Here is a 20,104-nt window from a genome sequence, read left to right on the forward strand (position 1 = left end):
TTTTCTGCGAGACGAGCGAATAAAACGCGTCGGGTTAACGGATGGGATCAATGGGAAGTCGAAGGATCGGTCGCGAAATGATATGCGCGAATGCGAAAGCGTTGTCAAAGGATGAAATGCGCCCCGTAGCGACGTTGGGAGGACTTTGATAGATGGACGGGTGGGTGGGTTGGTTGGTTGGTCACTCTGTCACTCAAAATAAGGACACAGCTGGTAAAAGGAAAAGTGGGAAGTACCGCCTACCAGCAAAGCCGGCGGAAAATGACGGTGAGGGACGGGCCAAAGGGCCCTGGATGGAATGAAAATGGCGTTGGGAGGGCGTTCAAAGCTTTGGGCGGATAAAAATGGTGATGGATGGGATACGACGCGACGGAGTTTGGTGGTCGGGGGTCCAGCCTGGCTTTGCTTTGCTGCGAACGAAGGGAAACCGGAGAGGGCGAAGATTTGCCAGTGGAGCCACGTGACTCGCTAGCCATGTTTGGACGAAACTCAATCATGTGATGCGTGACCAACGAACTAGTCTACTTTAGTCTCAAAACGGATAATCAATGATACGAGACCGATTCATTGGTCAATTGAATGTCAACACAACTAACTTTTATACTCCAGACCCTCAGAATGACACTACGCAAAGAACGTTATCGTGTATCAATCGCCATCGTTGCTGAGGCATAACAGAACAGAACAAATCATAAAGAATCCAATCATGGTACCAGCCGCGGATCCCTAAAACCTCAAAAATACAAATACAAATACAATAGAATAACCAATGCAAAGCCCACTACTTGTTGCTCAAACCATTTCGTATGCGTCATTATGCTCCGATCAGATTGCGCTTTACTGGTGGGGGAGGAGGCGGAGGCTTAGGTTTAGTCGCTCGGGATGGAGGAGGTGGTGGTGGTCCTTTCTTCGTAGCAGGCGAAACAGAATTCAAGGCGGATGAGCTAGGCGTGCGCGAAAAGTAGCCGCCTTGTGAGGTAGCAGACGACTCCGATCTGTCATCATACGGGCTAACATTTCCATACGACGAGCTGTCCTGGTAATCTTCATGAATTTTGCTGACCGGTCTCAGATTCGTTCTGGCGCTTCGGATCGAAAGATCATTATGAACGCGGTTGGGGGTATAAGTAGACGGCGACTCGTGTGTCGAACCATCGTAAGTTGAGACGCGGTTGAACGCCGGGCGTGAATACTCCGGTCGTGCTTGCGGCGTCTCGTCATTCTGCGGATAGAATGTGGAAGATCGCCTCGATCTGATTGTTGGACGCGGAGGCGACGGTGGAGCTACTTCCACGACTGGCTCATACCTCTCTTGGTACGAATGGGCCGTATTTGAGCGAGCTCGACTAGGGCGATGGCTATTTGCATGTGATGCCGGAGGATTTCTGTTGTCGAGAATATTAGTATGATCATCTCGTGCATGCTGTTATGACGGCCACTCACGCTGTTGGTAATTCGTTCCTCAACTGAAGCAATACTTCACGGGAACGCTCGTGGTAGTTGAGCTCCGCATCAATAAAAGCTGTCAAATCCGCCAAGTTTTCACCTTCTGCATCTTGGATATCCATCATTCTGCGATAGACATCGTCATTCGTCTCCTCATATTTGGCTTTCTGCGAGCGAAGTTCCTCCTCCACACGGAAATCCTCTTTCTTGGCTTTTTGCATTTTTGCCAGGGAGGCGTCGTAGGCCAGGCGCCGGCTTTCTAATTTCTTACGAGCATTCTATGCCAGTTAGCCGCTGTTAACTGCGACAATAATAAAAACAGCATTATCATACCTGATATTCCTTTAAAGAAGCCAGACTTCGTTCAAGAGCCTCGAGCCAGCTCGTGCTGGCTTGGACAGAGTAGCTTTCCTGCGAGAAGTCAGTCAGGAATCGAGATTATAGCGTGCAGGCTTCCAAATCATACCTGAATACGCGCGAGTCTTTCGTGGGCCTTTCCAGTCACTACAGGGAGCAGTCAGTCAGCAGTGAGCACGAGTCAGTAACCATGTTAAACATACAGGTCAAAGATCGACCAAACTCAGACTGAGAATCGAAATCCTCGCCGTGTTGAATCATGACACTTCCTAGGTGAGCGATAGGCAGTGTCTTTTCCTTATCGTCTCCCTCCTTGCGCTTAGAGATCGCCTTGACATATGCAGTCATTGACCGATGCATTTTCTCCATGCCTAGCAATAATGATTGTTAGGTCAGATATACACCCGTTCATCGAAGTGACTAACCATCGTGTCGTAGGTTCATCTCTGTCTCCAAGGCTTTGAAGTCGTCAGAGACATTGGTCTTGACTTCTCCTCCCATTCGTTCGCCAGCCCATTGCTTGAAGCGATCTAGCTTCTTGTTTACATTCATCGTAATGAGGTAGTATGTGGCTCTTTTTGATTGCGGTAACGATGTCGAAATTAGGGTCGGTGTACGTGACACGAGGAGAGGGGTAAACGGTGAAAGCGATTACTGAACGAGAGTGAGGTGCTGCACAAAAGATTGTGAGTTCCAGTAAGGATAAAGAGTCGTTTTCGAATAAAGACAGGCGAATATTGTCAAGACCGATCGAAGCAAGCAACCGGCAGTCGTGGAAAGGATAGGGCACACAATTGAGTCAACACAACAGGCACCGTAAATACCTATGGAATGAGAGCACACAGCAACCGACCAGGTTGTCAATAGACACCCAATTGAAGCGCTGGCAATCAGCAAGATAGATAAAATGGAATAAAAGGTTCAAAAGGGCCAGATGGGTAGATTAAGAGGGAAGAAGGGGGATCGCAAATGATCCCAGCATTATCAGTACATTCCTTTGGCGGCGTCTGATTGGGCGGTGGGCAGACAGATATGCTAAGGCACACCCGCCACTACCGATGTGTACTCTGTAAGTAGTATTCCAATTCTCTGACACAGATTCAGCGCTAACTCAGGCCTCTTGATTGACCCACCGATATACCGTTTGAGAAGCCAACAGACAAATCACAACACGCTGGAATCCTGAAACAACATCCATAGCGCCCTTTACTAATACTCCGTCAACAGGGAGGGGGCGCGTTTGCCTCAACCGACCCCTTCCTGGTCATCCGGATGATCGAGGATTCTATATCCGTGCTCTATCGGATGGGACCATATCAATTGATGTGCTGATATACTTATCATCTCCGTCCTGCATTCTTGCACATCCTTCCGGAGCAGCGCTGCCAAATCTTAAATGATAGCCAGATTCACTACTACATATTATATCGGCGACACGCGTTCCATTCTTGTCTGATGTGTTGATGGTCATAGCCAGTGGATCTTCGTCGCATACTCCCACTTGAGACTGTCTTACCACCCGGGAGCCCGGATTGCCACCTTGTGGGTTTATGGGGTTTTGCACTGCCTACTTACTTACGTACCACCCTGTGTTTAGCCTAGTCCAGGCATATGGCTATAGGGTTGGGGTTAGGGCTTTACTGTCGCCTGGGTCAGTATTCCCGGGAGTTCAATTTAGGGACGGGTACTCTATAGATATTAATCTATCCTAAGCGGCGAATGTTGTCGAGCGTCGCCTGAATATGATGGATACCCCACGGCGAGAGCCCTAGGTAGCCCGGCTACATCTGCAGAGATGAAGAATGTTCAATGACAGAGGACTCAAACTTCGTAAGAAAAATCATAGCAGTTCGCTGAATAAATTCATAAGAAATCCAGAGTAAGGCTCATAGTAGGATATATACAGACATCACCTGGACAAGCACAATCATAGCTGCCATTCATCCAGATTATCAGCATCCGTGATAAAAGGCTTGTCTATCTGTCTGATTCCATGATCACCACATAATATACTAGACGGACAATTAGCAAACATTCCCGAAATCTATGATTAGAGGTAAGTTCAACGTACCATGCCTCCGCAATCAACGAATCCAACTCCACAATAATCTTCTCCCTTTTACTCGCCGACAAATTGCCCTTATTCAACCGCGCCTGCAAATCGCGTATATACCTCTTCTTCCCACCCGCACCTTCCAGAACCTCCTTACCCAAACAATCACTATGAAAAGCATGTTGACACGGGAACACAAAAAACTGACGACTCAGTAACGGCAAGGAACAAATCCAGCATTTCTCGCCGGGTTCGACGATAGCATATCGACAGTCTAGATCTGTAATCTCAGCTCGGATCTGACTTGCTGTTTGAGCGGATGTATCCATTTCCTGACGTAGTTCATCGATGTGGATTGAATACTCTTCGAGGGCTTTGCAGATCTCATCTTTGAAGTCGTCGATTACGACGAAATCCGGGAAGAATGGAATCATATCTTCGATGCGAAGGAGTTCACAGCGGCGGAGGAATTCGATTGCGTCTTTGATTCCTGTGCCTTGTTGGCGGATTTTTTTTTCCGCGACGAGGAGCCATAGCTTTTTGCGGAGCTTCTCGTCGCCTTCGGGTCTGTCGGCGACGATGGCTGCGAATTCGATGTCGTTGTATTTCAGGGCGAGTTCGACTGCTTGTTGATATTGACCCATGGAGCTGTAGATGTAGATGCAGGATTGAACACGTTCGTATTGTATGCATAGCCTGAGTGCAAAATCGGCGTCGTATGGAGGTGAGTCGGAGGGTTGTGATTCGAGATAACTGAGTAGTGCTGCTTCGTTGGCGGAAGAGCTGGAAGCATGTATCGATATCAAGGTATTATGCACCGCCGCTGCAGGATGGGGATGATTCGCAATGATGAAATTCAGATATCGAACCGCCTGATTTTGATTCAAAGTCGGTTTCACTGTGTTGTTATAACTAAGCATAGCAGGTATCAAACGTTCAGGATCCAGATGTGTTTGACGAATCATGATATCCACGAGTCCAACGGCAGCATGGACCATGAGTACAGTGCTGTATTTGTAGAAGACCTCGGCATCAGTTTGTCTCTGAAGTATATTCAATGCTTCCGCCCACTTTTCTCGTTGGATCCAGTAGGATAGAACATAATTGTAGTCGTTGGTTGCATTTGCAAAAAAAAGGAGCTCCGATTCACGTCCGTGACTGCTGATAATGTCGTAAACTGTCTTCTGATCCATATCAGCTTGAAACTTCGTCACAAAATCCTCAAATTCGGCCCGGATGCTTTCAAGCTGCGCTTTTGATTCTCCTGTGCTAGTTCCTTCGGCGAGTTCCGCCTTAGTCGCAATCGTATCATCAAGTGAGTTGAACTTTGCCATAAAGACTTCTATAAGCCAACTCGCAATCATCGTACGCTGCATAACATACGACTTCTTGTAACTCGCGAGTTTCGTGAGCAGATATTTGCGCAAGGCATCATGTTCACCCGCGTTAATAAACGTCAAGCACACCTCCTCAAAGCTCTTGCTACTCTTTCCCCATACTGCAGATGCTTCCAGATATTTCCCTTTATTAGCAAGATAATCACCAGAAGCCGTAGCAATAGCATCTCGTTGCGCCGCACTCTGTGCATATCGAAGCGCTTCGTCAAATCTCTGTTCTTGTAGGAAATGATGCCATGCATCACGGTCTTCGTCGTATGCCACAATCTCGTAGATTTCTTTCGGAGTAAAGAGCCAGTATGTGTTCTTCACACGATCGCTGACAAGTCCGAGAGCCGTCTGTCCGGGTTCGAGCACGGCCTGGTCATGCACTACTTCGCCGCTGAGCACATTCACGGCGACTACATGTCCTTCGACCAGAGCGAGAACATGCCATTGTGAAAGGGTTATAGCCGTTATGGGATCTTGGATGAGCTTCTTTCCGCCACGCGCGGATTCTGTTGCGGGGAATACATCGCGGGGAATCATAGAAGCCTTTTCGAGTATTTTGCTTCCATCCAACGAATTATGATTCAACAACCCCTGGAGCACGCCGGTGGACGAAAGCCAGGCAAACCGCAGCTCTGATGTCTGCCCGTCAACATGATGCTCATCCGTCTGACGCGGCGAAATCGCCAACGACGACGGCGCCGATCTAGTTGCTCTCGCATTCTCCTGCACGGCGGGGGTGTTCCGTTGAAATAACTCAGCATAAACACCCTCCTTCCCATGCCGACCGGCATGACCCTGGAAATGCAACAACTTCGTAGGTGTCGATATAATCACATATCTCTGATCCGGTTTTCCCGGTATCAAATCGGTGAATATACCCGTAATCGATGTGTCGGGGACACGATAAACGTTTGCGACGTATTTCTCCTCGCGACGATAAAACTCGGTGGACGGTTCAATGTATACCTCATACACGTTTCCATCTGTGATCCCCACCAGAATCTCTCTTGTAGATGCAGTCGGTCCTGAAGGATTCCAGGCCACACTCTCAATCGAGCCCTTTAAGCGCGATAGTAACTTCGGTTGACGTGATTGGGTATGCAGGTAGTAATTATCGCCGAGCGTTGTGGTGACGATCAAATGCGAAGCGGTAGGGTCGAGGAACATCCGACGAATAACTCCAGTTTCCGTGGACTTCTTAGGAAGATCGATATCTGTGTTTTTATATTTTATTAGCTGAGTCTCATACAACATGCGAACTACTGGCGGATTACCATCGATATCTTCCGGGCTATCCAAATCTATGCGCAGTATGCGCCCCGTAGCAAGCGCCAGTACCAGAACATTGTTAGCCACTTGTGCAGCTACAAAGTCTGGCGTTGAGAATCGAAGCTGGACATCTCGCACGTCAAAGATGGGTAGTGAGGGATCAGGCGCTTCGGACGCATTGCTCGGGGGAACATAACCGCTAGATTGATTTAGCACCATGGTGCGTACGCCAGAGCTCAGAGCTGCATGATATTACTTGGTGGGGATAGTGTGAGTGAAGTTGGAGCTTCAGAAGTCTGGGCGCGTGGTGGTTAATTGTGCAGCCTGGTCGATGTCAAGCTATGATGTTGTTGTATCTGGTGAGGCTCGAGCTCCTGATGATTGCTGGGCTGCGGGCGAGTGGGGCCACGCCAGACGCATCTCAGTTACTCTTGTTACAACTCGCAGCAGATTATTTAAGCCAAATCTCATAGTTAGTCAGTTATTGGGTACAATAATCTATGTACTTGGCGAAGAATGAATGCAGAAACATCGCTATGCTAAACATACCCTAACAAATGACTATGCAAGGACGCCAAAAGAACCAGAACAATTGCAGGCCGATGGGGGTTTCGTATCACAAAGAAGTCTCAAAAAATAGGAAGGAAATGAAAAACGAAGCACACGAGAAAGGGTATCATGATTGGAAAGACCGTTAACCGCCGCTGTTTACATAACAAGGCATTCCCTGTCCGGGTTGCTCTTCTCCTTCCTTTGGCGCTGTTTGCCATTACTCTGCCTGAGAGTCGAATCCCGGCCTCTCAACTGTTGCTTGGTCTCTGTCTCATCGTAAGCGATAGACGGGATGGTTCCGTCTTCGGTTTTCGGTCGACCTTCTTGATCAACAGTGGTCGTAGACGGACTGTCTATACCCTTTTCCTTGCTTATTCGGGACGTGAATCTTGACAGGGCGCTGAGGCGCTTTTCTCCTGATTGATCTCCGCCTCGGCTGCGCGAACGGCTGCGCGATTCTTTGCTTCGCCGAGGTATAGACAAGGAGCGACGGGTGGTAAAGGCATCGCGGAGACCGGTACGACCATTCTGTGGGCCGTCCATAATCTCAATCATCGTTCCTTCCTGGACCTCTGAAGACATGTCAATCTCGCTGATATCTAAAGTAGGACGCAAGCTCGACAGGTCGAAACTCAGACGAGCTGAAGAGGATGTATTTCGGTCGGCGGAGTGCTCTAGATGGGTTGTAGATACTATAATCTCTTTCTCTGGGTCATCATGTAGCTCTTCCGATCCACTGATGAACGATACTCGTTTATCACTTAGATTCTCCTCGGTGAGACTGTCGTCAATTGGCACAATCTGATAGAATAGAAGGTATGGCGACTCTTCTTTTAGCGCTTCTTCGATGTTGACACGTGTGATTCGCTCAGCTGCCAAGTCATCGAATCTCATCCACGGCTCAGAGTTTCCGGCGCTCAAGACTGAATTAGTATCGGAGCTATGTGAGGTGGAAGACATATTCGCAGCAGTTCCCCGTACAAGTGCGACGTAGTGGCCCGAATCGACCGAGTTGCCTCGATGACATACAACCGATTGTAGTGAAAGTTTGAAGTTGCCATACAACGGGCCATCCTCGTCAAGTTTATCATCCTGGATAAAATGCGGCAATCCTATCTCTGTAGGTATATCGATAAAGGTGTTCAACCTGATAGCGTTGCCGTTGGGTAGAACACTATATCGCTTCAAACACATGCCCAAGATCGGCCGCTTAGAAGAGAAATGGGCTGCAACTTGGGCGTCGTTTATAGGGGTATTATCCGTGTACCATGCTAAAATCTTGTTAGCAAAAGATTATAAAATGCCAATTCATCCGCACGCACGGATCAAACTGAAAAATTGCCATGCTGGCATCATAACCTCTTTGCGATAGCTTCCTTTCCTCTTTCGACCATGAACGAGATCGTCGAAAGAATCCTTATCAGGAATAAACCGCTCCTGGACAATGCTTGGACGTCGCGTTAGCGTCGATGAGGCCGAAACTTTCTCAGTTATTGGAAATTCGATTTTTGGGGACCCAGTCCGTATAGGAGACGGAGCTGCTGAGCCCACCTCTACAGATTCAACATGTACAGTCGCCGCTTTCATGGTTGAATCGAACGATCTCATTGAATTGACAGTCCCACGTCTCTCTAGGTACCTCTTGACTTCGATTTTGTTGTTGAAGTACGCCTCCAAACATTCTTCTAACGTAATTGGGGTGCCGTCTTCGTGCTCGGGTGGAATTGCAACCTCGAGCAGTCTCTCATTGATAAACTTGTGATCGTCCGCCACGTCTTCTTTTCCAGTGTGGTAAATGTCCATTTTCAAGGTCAACAGAGGGAGCTCTAACTTCTCGGTGATAAAAGTGAAGGCCTCGGACGCGTCCTGCTGACAAAGTTTGGCGGCCTCTGGCCATCCGCATTCGGACAGTGCTTCTTGCAAATGTTCGGTCTATCCTATTAGCTAACGTCGAGTGATAAATGAGCGTGTTACCCACAATATCCGTTGTAATGAGTTTTCCAGATCTCAGCATATTCACCCATAACCGAAGAAGAATGACCAGTTTTCTCCGTGGATCATTATTATCGGTAAAGGGTCGGTACAGAATAGCTTCGAAAAAGTCTAGCCGAGCAAACATTGCGAATAGAAGTGCATCCAGGTAGCATGTAACTCCCATGCGATTCACTGCTCCGACGAGTTTTATAGATGTGTCATGGTCACGCAATATACCTTCAATCGAATCTTCAATCATCATAAGCAGGTCGAATGCCTTCTCCGTATCACCCTGCGCGTACGGTGATGTAAGCGCGCCATTGATTTGTTCGGTATTGAGGTCTAGGATTCCGATCGAAGCGAGTCTTCTTTCTAATGCTCTCACCTGTCCACGAGTCAATCATGAATTTTTAGCTGATTAAGTCTGAAGTGGAGAATATTTTACCTTTGCCTCGTCTCCATTGTCACCAGAAATGGACTCACTCTTGATGACGAGGCCACGGAGGTAGCTGCGCACACCTGGATTGGTTGGCTGTGGCTGTCTACTTGTCAGCACTAGAGGCAACAGTAGCACGCAGCTTGGGCAACTCACCTCTTTCTCGTGCTTGCCAGATCTTCGGTGCCTCTCCCCTCGCTTGGTGAGGAATCGCTGAATACCACTCATTATGATGGCCGTAGTGCTGACTTCCGAAGGTTGCAAGAGAAACTTGTTCAGCTCCAAAAGTCCAATTTGCGGAGCAAAATAGAGCAGCGAATATCTGACAGAAAGAACATGTCTGTCAATAATAGAGCATATCTTGAGTAACAAAATCAAATGCTTTTAGGCTGACAGTAAATCTAGCAGCTAGTCAGCAATAACATAAGCATTTGGCCTGGGTAGTGTGAGCTAGAAATTAGTGGGGGTTCAGCGCTCAGGACAACACTGCGGAGGCGGGGCATCTCACTGGCTGGCTGGCATACACGTGAACTGCTGTCACGAAGGCAGCTGGGTTTTGAGTCATTGTGGCAAATGACAGACAACAAGATATTTCCTTGACGCTTAGAAGAGAAGAGTTGTCGTTCAAGCTATTTAAGCTATGTATCTGATCTGCATTACGGATGTTGCCTTAATAATACCTGACAATTAAGGCAGCGATCACTACAAGCACCAGGATAGACCCACAGCAGCTCTTCTGAAGCGCTGATTGGCCACAACCCCTTATTGTGACATCCTTCGGCGATTTCTTTGCCAACACTTGATCATCATAACAAGACATGCTATACTTCTATTTCCAATCGGGATTTCGTCTAAATACACGTCTTATTTGTTATGCCCTGTCACAGCTCCCCATATATATGCCACCCAGCTGCCCACAATGAGCAAGAACAACACCGCGAAACACACGATCGAGATTCTTTTGTTTCTCCTCGTGTGCGTCGTCAAACTCTTCTCCTTGAGTGAATTGATGATGGCTCCACCCTCCTTGAGACGATACTTTCTCGTCCACTGCAATACGCCAAGAGAATCGGTAAAGAAGGCGCCAATCAGCAGGGACAAGCCGACTGCGACAGAGGCAGCAGCCTGGAAGAGATAGACCCTGACAGCTCGGCGGTATGAATCATTATCTACATCCTGAAGGGCGCCAGTAATGATCCTGATGATTATATTCATTCTGCATTAATATCGTTAGTGTCGATGAAACTCTGCCAGGCATTGGATTGGGAGCTTACGCATTGTTCATGGTGACTTTCAATGAATAAGCGGATCCGAAAACTGATTGATGATATAGGACTGCCCGGATACTATCTATGATTGATACGGGTCCTAGCGATACAGCGACAGCATAAATTCCAAAGGACGCTGCTGTACCAGAGGATGTATTGGCGAAATTGACCAGACACATGCAAAGAAGCATCCCAATTCCACAGACGCACACTGAAATTGTAAGCACATGGTAAGTGATGACCGGGAAATTTTAACTTACTGGCTGTGGCCCTGTTGCCAAATATATCAATGAAAACTCCAAGACAAGGGACCAGAATGAATCCTATGCCACGAATATATTAGCACTCGTTAAATCAGCAAGAGACAATTCCCATACCCATATATTTACTCAACGCACTATACCATCCAGCCCTGATCGAATCGACATTGAACCTCTTCTCAGCAAGTTCAGTCGAATTCTGACTAAACACCACAGCAACACTAGTTTGGAACAAAGAGAAACACAGGACATTCCAAAACGGCCAGGGAAGGTCAAACACTTTCTTCAACTCGAAGTTTTTATTCTTTTCGGTCAAATTTTCGTTTGTGGCTGTGTCGCGTCGACCGATATATCGCTTTTCGCAGTAGCGACTGAAAATCCAGAATAGGCCGGTGGATGCGTTTGTGAATAGGTTCATGAAGACGGCGACCCAGAAGGTCCAGTAGAAGTGGCCGGTTCTCTGAATCAACGTCAGATATTGATCAGAGAACTGAGTTATGGCTACGCTTACCTTGGCAATGATATTGGCCGTTGACTGTCCTGCGAAGCCTCCTAACTAATTGACATCAGCACCATATCATCACTATCAGGAGGATCCAGAAACTCGCCTTTCCAATAGCAAGCTCAAATCCCACGGTAGACGCAAACCCATTACTTGGCGGAAACCAAGAAGAAAACATCTTATACTGCGCAATCTGAGTTGCAATATCGCCAAAGGCGAGTATGACGCGACTAGCGACCATGAATTTGTATGATTCGACTGTCGCTGCGGCTGCAACAAGGATTGAGCCCAGGGTGTATATTATATTGCCATATACGATCATATCTGGAATCGTTCAGCGGATATGCAGGCAAAAGACAGAGGCAGACTTACTGGCTCCTCCGAATCGATCGGTAATTAACCCGCTGAACGGTAAAAGAACTGTCGCCATAAAGTCCTCGCTTGCCTCTAGAAGAGAGAATTGCGTATTTGTGATGAGTAATTGCTAACAAAACGTCAAAATCTCTACATTGAAGAGCGTTTTGTTCAAGTAATACCTTCTTGAGCGTACTTTTCATAGCACTGGTAACGCTCGAATACCAATGAGACCCAAAACTGATACATGATATTAACAGAATCGCAGTCAACTTTGCAATTAGCGGCGGTGGCTGTTTTGTAGATTGTTTTTCTGTCTGGCTGTTGTTCTCTGTTGACTCGGATTGTGCTTGCTCTTCTGACAGAGCGGGGGTTTTGAGTACTGGATCCATTGCTCCGTGAGGATGAACACCAACCACACCTACAGCATAGAGAAAGAATTAAAAGAAAAAGGGAATGCTTTTGTCGAGACGACTGGGTAACGCCCACTATAAATAGATTATCCATCTCCGAACAGCGGATACCTCTAGATTACATACTATATCCATCATCTACGACGACTTGATTGTTGATTTGTTCTTTTTGATCTGTGGGCAGTCAAATTCGGATCAGATAAGACAAATCAGACCCACAAAAGCGGATCAGATAAAAAGTCACCTTGCACGTGCTGAGATGGCATTGGCCAATCAGCTACGGATAATGCCGGATGCATGCATCAATCGGGTCATGCCACTACGGAGGATCCGAGAATGGCATCTGTTAAGAAAGTGATTGATAAGATCGTGAGTCCACTTGTTTTCGGGTTAGCGAATCTAGGTTCATGAACGTATGAGGTGGTCGCCGTTCCTCGGAGTGCCAAGAATAGTCGTAGTGGTTCTTGCATATGGCCAAGGCAACTAGAGGGGGGTTGGCAGTGGGCTGCGAGATTTTCTCTCTCTCCGTCGGCTTCTTGTGGAAGAACCTCTACGACATACCTATCTCGGACAAAGCGTGATGTCAGTTCGCTATGTTTACGTAGGACCACAAACATAAGTACTTGGATATCCTTCCCAGTCTTATATCTTGTTCCTGCGAGGACGCAACCATCCTTTCGCCAGTCAATTCTCGTCGTTCCAATCCTACATTTTCATGCACAACAGAATTTTTCGAGGCCTTCATTGCCGTATTTTTCTGAATGGTTCACCTAGGTTACTCCTCAAGCCGTCTCCTCTGCACTTATTGAGGCACAGAATGCATTGATATACAACTTGAGTCGTATTAGAGGTCAATTCTGAGGAATTGATTCGATTGCTCGTCATGAAACACTTCCGAACCCGAGGAACCTACTTAGGGTTAACAGCGGAACGTTCCGCACATCCAAACTCTAGCCCTAACTTCTGACTGCTATTATTGACATTGACCTGACGATCTATTCTACCACTTTATAGAACTGAAACCATTATGTGTACTATGTACGTACATGCTTAAGCTTAAACCATGATCTTCAAGCAGTTTACTTTGAGGTTATCCCGAAACAGGGTACATGACCCTCCTCCATTTTCATGATCAGTAATCAACATACAAAAAAGCTTCAGCTTTGAATATCAGCCCTTATATACGAGTTGATGCCGAACCCGAATAACCAATAAAATTCTTCAAGAAGAAAGTTCATAACTGCATACGGTACGTAGTTAGATTATTTTCAGCTTCATAAAGCTATTTTCACTCCACAAAAGTACGTATATCCACCAAGATAGTCAGCCTCACTTTCCCCTGATCGCTTAGGGCTGTTTGTACATATCTAAGGTATAAATCTCCAGAATCTACCCAATCTTGGATTGTTGTAATTATTGTAACAGGCATCTCAACAGCTTTCTGGTCTCTTGTCTATACAGTACCTCAGACAATTGCAGTCACTCAAATCAAACCATCATCTGAAACCAACCGTCAACATGTTCACCTTCCTCCGCGGCTCAACTCCCCCAAAGACATTCCGCGCTCACGACAATCCAATCTACTACGAAGATGGAACATCATTCGTCCAATTCAACGAAGCCGGATCAAAATACATACTCCGAAACCAACACCCTCCCTTCGACAGCACCAAACCATCAATCATGACTCCCCCTTTCCATTGGCACATCAATCAAACAGAACACTTCTCCATCGTTGAAGGGGAATGCCATCTCTTCAAAGAAAACCCCGAAAAACCATGGATGACGATATCAGCCAAAGACCCCAATGCGCCAAAGACAGCTTCCATCCCCAAAACGGTGTTTCACACTATCCACAACGCATCAACCACAGAGCCCATGGTTGTCGACGTCAATCTCACGCCGGAAGATGCAGAGAGTGAACAGAAGTTTTTCCGAAATTTCTTTGGTTATCTTGATGATTGTCGAAAGGCGGGTGTGCCGCCGAGTATGTTTCAGCTTTTTGTGTTTTTGAATGAGGCTGATACGCCCGTGGCTGTTCCTTTGCCGTCGAAGTTTTTGAGTAAGGTGGCTAGTCGTGTGATGTTGTCGAGTGTGGCATGGTACGGGAGGTGGATTTTGGGGTATAAGACGTCTTATCCGGAGTATTATGATGATGGGAAGTCGAGGTAGTTCCAATATTACTGATACCTGGAGTTGGGAAGAATAGATTGTACTCAATTAAAATATGTGCCTAACTTTCCACGTAAGTAGTATAAACCATTTTGGAAAATCCAGAAATATTTGAAGTCACAATAAAGCATATTGGTACCCTTCGAGCACCGCACACGACTGGTTACTACCCATGAGACCTGCTCCTGTTTGGAGAATATCTTTCTACTGTCTCCTGGAGCTTCGTCTTGGCCCTTTTAAAATGGTTCCTTTCCAGAGCGCTCTACTCCGCCCTTAAGAAGAGAGTCATCTTTATCCTGGAGTCGTTTCCTTTTCTCAGTAACCTCTTTACGGAGTCCGAGTGCTTCATGATTTCCTTGTCCAAATTGAATATCAGCAAACCTGGAGCCGCTTGAAATGGTATTTTCACTATCCGCATCTTTCATTTTCCATTTTTCGTAGGCCTCTCTCTGCAATCCCTCTGCTTCCGAGAATTTCCCTTGTCGTCGAAGGATTTCAGCTAGAATGTCCATGGCACTCAACATTTCAGGATCATCTTCGTCTGACAATTCTCGCCTCTTCTCAAGAACTTCTTTTTGTACTCTTTCTGTCTCGGGAAGTTTGTCTTGGTCTCGAAGAATTACCGCGAGACCCTCCGACGCATCCGGAGTGGCATGGGGATCTGATCCTTTCATCTTTTTCCTGGCCCTCGACTACTTGCCTGATGTACCTTTCTGCTTCTGGAATTCTACCTTGTTCGTGCATAATTCTTGTAAGAATATCCTGGTTCACAACTCCATTCACAACTCCATTCTCATCCGATAATTGTCCGCTCAAATCTAAATACTTTCTCGTGAGGATTCTGCTTCGGCGGATTTTCCTTCTCTTTGAAAAGCTAAGGGCAAGATTTTCCATGGTTTCCACGATATTAGTCTTTTTCACTTAATAAAAGTTGCCGCTTCCTCAAGGCTTCTCGTTGCGGTTCTTCTGCATCTGGGAATTTTTCCTGTTGTAGTAAGATTGCCGCAAGATACTCCATGTTTTCAATTACTCCACCTTCATCAGATAGTTCTTTGCTTTTCTCAATAGCCTCTTTCCGTACTGGCTCAGCTTCAGAAGGGCACTCCTGTGCTTGGAGTATGTCTGCAAAGCCGCCCATACTTTCAATAACAGCAGGATCCTCTTTGCTCGATATTAATTGCCATTTCTCCAGAACTTCCCTTTGACTTGCTGCTGCTTCGCCAGAACTCCCCAGCATTGCAAGTAACTTGGTATAGTTCTCTACAGCGAAATTAGATTCAGGTTCCTTCTCCCCGAAAGTGTGTTTTCTCCTTCTTGTTTGCTCGTTTAAGAAACTCTGTGACCTCTCAATCATGTTCTTCTCAACGTCCTGCGCTTGCAGATAACTGTCTAGAATTTGTAGTACGTATGAAAGTCCCAGCATAGCCTTCGTAATGCCACTGCACTTGTTGCCCATCATTTTTGTCATCTTTTTATGTGCCTCTTTCTCTGCAATCTCCGGATCGTTTAACGCACCCCCTTTATATTGTAGCATTGTGAGTCTATTCAAAGCGCTCCGGATTTGCAAGTTATCCTAGGGTAACAATTGTGCCATCTTGCTCAGGCCTTCTTCGCATAATCTCGCAGCTCCGGGCAGATCCTTCCTGAGCAATAACCTTGCGGCATATTTAATTTTGGCTGCTAGTGTATCTGGATGGTCGTCACCTAGAACTTCCGACATTTTAGGAAGTGCTTCTGCTTGGAGCTCTTCAGCTTCTGATACTTTTCCTTGAAGGAGCAGATATTATCCAAGACTATTGGCGTCTCTAATGATCCCTGGATGACCGGGATCAAGAGATTACTTTCTCCTTTCAATGTTCGTTTTTAGCTTGGATATCACTTCTTCTACCTCGTTTTGCGCAACCATAGTGTCTGCTAGTCTAGAGACAGCTTCGAGAATGTCTGGATGGTTTTCCTCAAGGACTTTCTTTCTCTCTTCTAAGAATTCATTTTGCAAACTGCAGGTTCCGCATATTATTTCTGTTTGAAGTAGATATTTGCAAGATTACCAGTGGCTGAGATGGTAGCTTCATCACGATCTTTCAAGCTCTCCTTTCTCTTCTAAAAGGACTTCAAGATCCAACTTTCTTGCCTCCTCCAGTTCGTCCTGATCTCCTAGGGTAGTTGCAAGATCGCTTTTTTGCATTCATAACCTCAGGATTATCGCCCTTCATGTCAAGTTTTCTCTTTCCAGGACTTCCCGTTGTCGAGCTATGGTGTCCGCAAATTTCCCCTGTCGGTGGAGTGCCTTTGCATAATTTGCCTTAGCATTGACTGCGCCACGGTCAGTCTCTCCAAGCACATTCTTTCGCTGCTTTACAATAAAGTCTTCTACTTGTGTTTGAGCCGACCAGCGATCCAAATACTCAAGAAATCGAGCGAAGGAAGGCTGATCATTCGAGACGACGTCAAACAGTTCAGAACAACGATGCTCAAGTATCATCCGTGCAACAATGTTGAATACAGCCATTTGATGCGAAGCCACCCAATGCTTTTGCTTTGGGCTGGAAAGTTGGCTTTGCTTCTTCTTCAAGAATCCAACGACAGCCCTAATTGAAGCACATTTGCCTGGTGTACTCCATCGATCGCTCGCCCATGTACAAGCGCATGCACTACATAGCATGACTTATTTGAATTCCAACGCACGAATGGCAAGAACCTCAAAATTGCAAATGCGTCATCGACCTTGATCTGAGAGATTTCAACGCCACACTTCTGAGAAGTCCCATTTGACTTCATACTCTCGGAGTTTTCTTTCCTTTTAACCATTAAGAGATCGCCGAGTTGTTCGATATAAAATAATGATGTGCTAATGTTTGCGGTATCAAGGAAGGCTAATATGTTAGGCAACTTCACGGCTATATCGGAATTCTTATTTAGAGCACTGAGTGAACTCTCCCAGCTGGCCAGTAGACTTTAGCCATATTGGCTCAGCAATTGCCTGGGATTCTCACTCAAGATAGATCCTACTGCGGTAACTGTCCTCTTCCTCTAGATATCGTTCAAGATTGTAGCGAATTGGGTCTCTTTGGGAAATCACAGATCCTGTCATCAAAAGGGCAAGTGAAGGCATCCGAGTCTCTCAACAATATCCTTTGCCGCTTTTTGTTGAAAGCCAGGCATGCTGTTATAGTCCAAGTTAGAGCTCTTTAAAAAAGCTTCGGTGAGTCGTAATCATCCATTTCTCTAACCTCTATGGACGAAAAACTGGTTTTCTGAAGATTCGGGGTCCACTGGCGTGTAGTGATAATAACCTCCATAGACTTATTCTGTGGAATGAATTTCATGAGATCTACATAGTCTGATGAATCTGGGCTGTCAATGCTGTCTGCTCCATCGAACACAAAGAGATATATCCCTGGTTGCTGATCGAACCAATTTCTCACTCTAGACACCTTGTCGGTATTTGAGATGCTCTGGTGCTCCTCTTTGACGTCGAATAGTTCCTCATGGAGTTGGCTCATGCCCTTTTCAATAGAGTCTTCATTGCGGGCGTCAAAACCAGGCAATTCCGGAATTGACCTTTTTAAAACTTTGGATATAGTTTGGAACTAATTGTAATTCCCCAGAACCACCAAAGCCGTGTATGAACATAATTAATTGGCTAGGTGTTTTTCTCTGCAACGACTCGTGGAGCACTTGACTGAAGCTTCTCTTGCAACGTCAAACGGTCAACATAATCTGGTACTTGTCTTCTGGGTACACGATAGGACTTTTTCCGGTCCAGGGTCAGGCATTCGCCAATAGATTCCATCTGTATGTATCAGTTGATATTCAAACTTCTTGGCGAAATAAGGCTTACTAGCCTCGTCAAGTAGTTGCGCTGCGCACCTGTCAAGACTGGCTGATTGACCTTTCAAATAATCTTTTGTTACCTTCTTTATTCGATCCTGCTCTTTGAATTCATCTAATCCCATCTTTCCAATGCCTTGCTGGACATTGAAGCGGTAGTAGACCTTTTGTTGAGTGCCGTATATATACTCTCCATTTCTTTTTCGAACTTTTCCACTCTCATTTCTGTGTCGATCAAGAGCCCTTCAAAGAATTTCCGTAATAAGCCAACATCGTGATCTGGTGGGACACCAGTACCGATGCTAATAATGCACCCAATTCTGCGAGATTGCCAGATATCGCTAATCTCATCAAGTACTTGTCTAATAGGATTGTTGAACCATAATCTTCCGTCCGTGTATGCCACTTCGGGGTTACCCATCCTTATTGGAGCAAGAATGTTAGGGCTGCGGAGGTTGCTCTACAACATTTCCAAATTGGGTAACTTCTGTTGCATCTAGAGCAAGGCTCTCATAGCTGCGTAACAGACGGACAGGTGTTGCACTGCTTTTTTCGGGTTTAGTACAGACGAACCAGAAAGCTTCATCAGCTCACAGCCAGCTTACTAACTTTATAAAACATGCACTTTAGACTGAGGAAGGGAGATATCGCTGTGTGCTGTATCAGTGTGTACTTGGGACCTCAACAGCATCTCTCTGTCACCAAGGTGTTCCTCTACTAGTTCCTTGATTGTGTTCTCGAGCGGCTTAACACTGAACTTGGGATACTTCTCTGGTCCTGAGGTAACGGCTCTGTAAGTTTTACAAATTATATTGCCATGAGATATGTCATGTCCCATATCCAGATACTTGCTAATGCAACTCTCAATTTTCATTATGAGTATTCCAAGCATAACAGCAATAAGCCATAGCATGTTCAGCGCTGAAACTATAACTAGGGGCTCCATACTCTCCCTACTCACTCTCCTGTAGATATAGGAATATCACCCGATGTGCTCAGAGCATCTTGTTCCTAGTTAGCACTTGCTATTGTACGGAGATGTGTGGTAGTTCCGGTAGGGGTTGACCAATAAATATGAGGCTCATCCCCCTACCTAGAATCTCATTGTTCATGCCTAGTTTTCTCATTGATATGCGCCATCAGGTAGTTAGTGAATGGCACCCATCACACCTGGACCTCAACTAGAGCGAGGGTTAGGGGCTATCTTGTGAGGCAAATGATAAAGAATAAAACTGTCAAGACCTTTGAGTTTTGGAAGTTTTTACATGTCTACATACATGTGCTAGTTGCTCTGGTTACACCAGTAAACTCAGCACCCAGAGTCACGAGAATAAGGATAGCGAAATTAGTGATAATGGGGACGACAAGACCAACGAGAATCAGACCAGAAGAAGCAAGTGACGTGACCGTGGCCCCAGTCAGCATTATGGCTAGGTATGAAAATGAGTAACAGGCAAGCAAGGTGCAATCCCTTTTCTGAGCTGTGTATCCTAACTGACTGAGATATTGTATGATTCGACTGGCAGGAAATCTGCCGATTGATAGTGTATGATGGACTTAGCCCTAACCCTAGGACGTATTACTAAATATGGTAAAGCTTAAAAGGAAATTGTCCAATCAGAACTACTAAGTTCCGTAGGATGTCGCTGGGAATAAGGGGCTGTCGCTAGATCACAACCCTAATTTTTACACACTTGGTACCTAGGTATGTCCTCTTTTGTTTCTTCCAAGGTTTCAAATGTTGATATCACTTGATTCAAAGTTGTTTCTCGGCATTAATATTCAAATCTTCACAATGGCAAATAATCAATAGACTGAAAGGAATTTAT

General features: G+C 46.0%; 9 protein-coding genes across 10 annotated transcripts; 1 reads left to right on the forward strand and 8 right to left on the reverse strand.

Annotated features, from left to right (window-relative positions):
* Positions 1–34: 34 nt before the first annotated feature.
* On the reverse strand, positions 35–476 carry TSTA_055030 (uncharacterized protein; the record flags this gene model as incomplete). The annotated part of the gene is made up of 2 exons (XM_002487062.1): positions 35–143; positions 244–476. The coding sequence occupies 2 exons, from the start codon at positions 474–476 to the stop codon at positions 35–37; spliced, it is 342 nt and encodes a 113-aa protein (XP_002487107.1).
* Positions 477–558: 82 nt separating this feature from the next.
* TSTA_055040 (BAR domain protein) lies at positions 559–2,695 on the reverse strand. The gene is made up of 6 exons (XM_002487063.1): positions 2,229–2,695; positions 2,007–2,174; positions 1,913–1,950; positions 1,780–1,857; positions 1,444–1,724; positions 559–1,385 (listed from the first exon to the last, which is right to left on the reverse strand). Exons 1-6 carry the CDS (start codon positions 2,353–2,355, stop codon positions 815–817), a joined length of 1,263 nt encoding a protein of 420 aa, XP_002487108.1. The 5' UTR covers positions 2,356–2,695; the 3' UTR covers positions 559–814.
* A 607-nt stretch (positions 2,696–3,302) lies between these two features.
* On the reverse strand, positions 3,303–6,732 carry TSTA_055050 (vacuolar protein sorting protein DigA; the record flags this gene model as incomplete). The annotated part of the gene is made up of 3 exons (XM_002487064.1): positions 3,303–3,815; positions 3,875–6,458; positions 6,519–6,732. The coding sequence occupies 3 exons, from the start codon at positions 6,730–6,732 to the stop codon at positions 3,731–3,733; spliced, it is 2,883 nt and encodes a 960-aa protein (XP_002487109.1). The 3' UTR covers positions 3,303–3,730.
* A 238-nt stretch (positions 6,733–6,970) lies between these two features.
* Positions 6,971–9,703, reverse strand: TSTA_055060 (ubiquitin C-terminal hydrolase family protein; the record flags this gene model as incomplete). Its single annotated transcript, XM_002487065.1, has 5 exons — positions 6,971–8,336; positions 8,388–8,997; positions 9,044–9,411; positions 9,523–9,577; positions 9,632–9,703. The coding sequence occupies 5 exons, from the start codon at positions 9,701–9,703 to the stop codon at positions 7,222–7,224; spliced, it is 2,220 nt and encodes a 739-aa protein (XP_002487110.1). The 3' UTR covers positions 6,971–7,221.
* A 503-nt stretch (positions 9,704–10,206) lies between these two features.
* Positions 10,207–12,282, reverse strand: TSTA_055070 (MFS transporter, putative). Of its 2 annotated transcripts, XM_002487066.1 has the most exons (8): positions 12,042–12,282; positions 11,878–11,989; positions 11,612–11,829; positions 11,515–11,559; positions 11,121–11,463; positions 11,004–11,066; positions 10,750–10,954; positions 10,207–10,691 (listed from the first exon to the last, which is right to left on the reverse strand). In XM_002487066.1, exons 1-8 carry the CDS (start codon positions 12,249–12,251, stop codon positions 10,340–10,342), a joined length of 1,548 nt encoding a protein of 515 aa, XP_002487111.1. In that variant the 5' UTR covers positions 12,252–12,282; the 3' UTR covers positions 10,207–10,339. The 2 variants fall into 2 exon arrangements, with proteins under 2 accessions (XP_002487111.1, XP_002487112.1); XM_002487067.1 differs by having other exon boundaries at positions 10,207–10,954.
* Positions 12,283–13,790: 1,508 nt separating this feature from the next.
* On the forward strand, positions 13,791–14,559 carry TSTA_055080 (uncharacterized protein; the record flags this gene model as incomplete). The annotated part of the gene is made up of 2 exons (XM_002487068.1): positions 13,791–14,440; positions 14,526–14,559. 2 exons carry the CDS (start codon positions 13,791–13,793, stop codon positions 14,557–14,559), a joined length of 684 nt encoding a protein of 227 aa, XP_002487113.1.
* A 121-nt stretch (positions 14,560–14,680) lies between these two features.
* On the reverse strand, positions 14,681–16,164 carry TSTA_055090 (uncharacterized protein; the record flags this gene model as incomplete). The annotated part of the gene is made up of 3 exons (XM_002487069.1): positions 14,681–15,105; positions 15,366–15,985; positions 16,028–16,164. 3 exons carry the CDS (start codon positions 16,162–16,164, stop codon positions 14,681–14,683), a joined length of 1,182 nt encoding a protein of 393 aa, XP_002487114.1.
* Positions 16,165–16,653: 489 nt separating this feature from the next.
* Positions 16,654–17,252, reverse strand: TSTA_055100 (uncharacterized protein; the record flags this gene model as incomplete). Its single annotated transcript, XM_002487070.1, has 2 exons — positions 16,654–17,095; positions 17,143–17,252. The coding sequence occupies 2 exons, from the start codon at positions 17,250–17,252 to the stop codon at positions 16,654–16,656; spliced, it is 552 nt and encodes a 183-aa protein (XP_002487115.1).
* A 1,138-nt stretch (positions 17,253–18,390) lies between these two features.
* On the reverse strand, positions 18,391–19,149 carry TSTA_055110 (uncharacterized protein; the record flags this gene model as incomplete). The annotated part of the gene is made up of 2 exons (XM_002487071.1): positions 18,391–18,735; positions 18,901–19,149. The coding sequence occupies 2 exons, from the start codon at positions 19,147–19,149 to the stop codon at positions 18,391–18,393; spliced, it is 594 nt and encodes a 197-aa protein (XP_002487116.1).
* Positions 19,150–20,104: the final 955 nt, after the last annotated feature.

Source organism: Talaromyces stipitatus, genomic scaffold, assembly GCF_000003125.1.
Source record: "Talaromyces stipitatus ATCC 10500 scf_1105507295487 genomic scaffold, whole genome shotgun sequence".
Lineage (NCBI taxonomy): Eukaryota > Fungi > Ascomycota > Eurotiomycetes > Eurotiales > Trichocomaceae > Talaromyces > Talaromyces stipitatus.

Coding starts and splice junctions, on each gene's coding strand:
- TSTA_055040 (XM_002487063.1), bottom strand. CDS start 2,355: ATGAATGTAAACAAGAAGCTAGATCGCTTCAAGCAATGGGCTGGCGAA. Junction 1,951..2,006: donor GTTTGGTCGATCTTTGACCT/GTATGTTTAACA, acceptor TGCTCCCTGTAG/TGACTGGAAAGGCCCACGAA. Junction 1,725..1,779: donor CTTCTTTAAAGGAATATCAG/GTATGATAATGC, acceptor TAACTGGCATAG/AATGCTCGTAAGAAATTAGA.
- TSTA_055070 (XM_002487066.1), bottom strand. CDS start 12,251: ATGGATCCAGTACTCAAAACCCCCGCTCTGTCAGAAGAGCAAGCACAA. Junction 11,067..11,120: donor TGCGTTGAGTAAATATATGG/GTATGGGAATTG, acceptor TTCGTGGCATAG/GATTCATTCTGGTCCCTTGT. Junction 10,692..10,749: donor AAAGTCACCATGAACAATGC/GTAAGCTCCCAA, acceptor ATATTAATGCAG/AATGAATATAATCATCAGGA.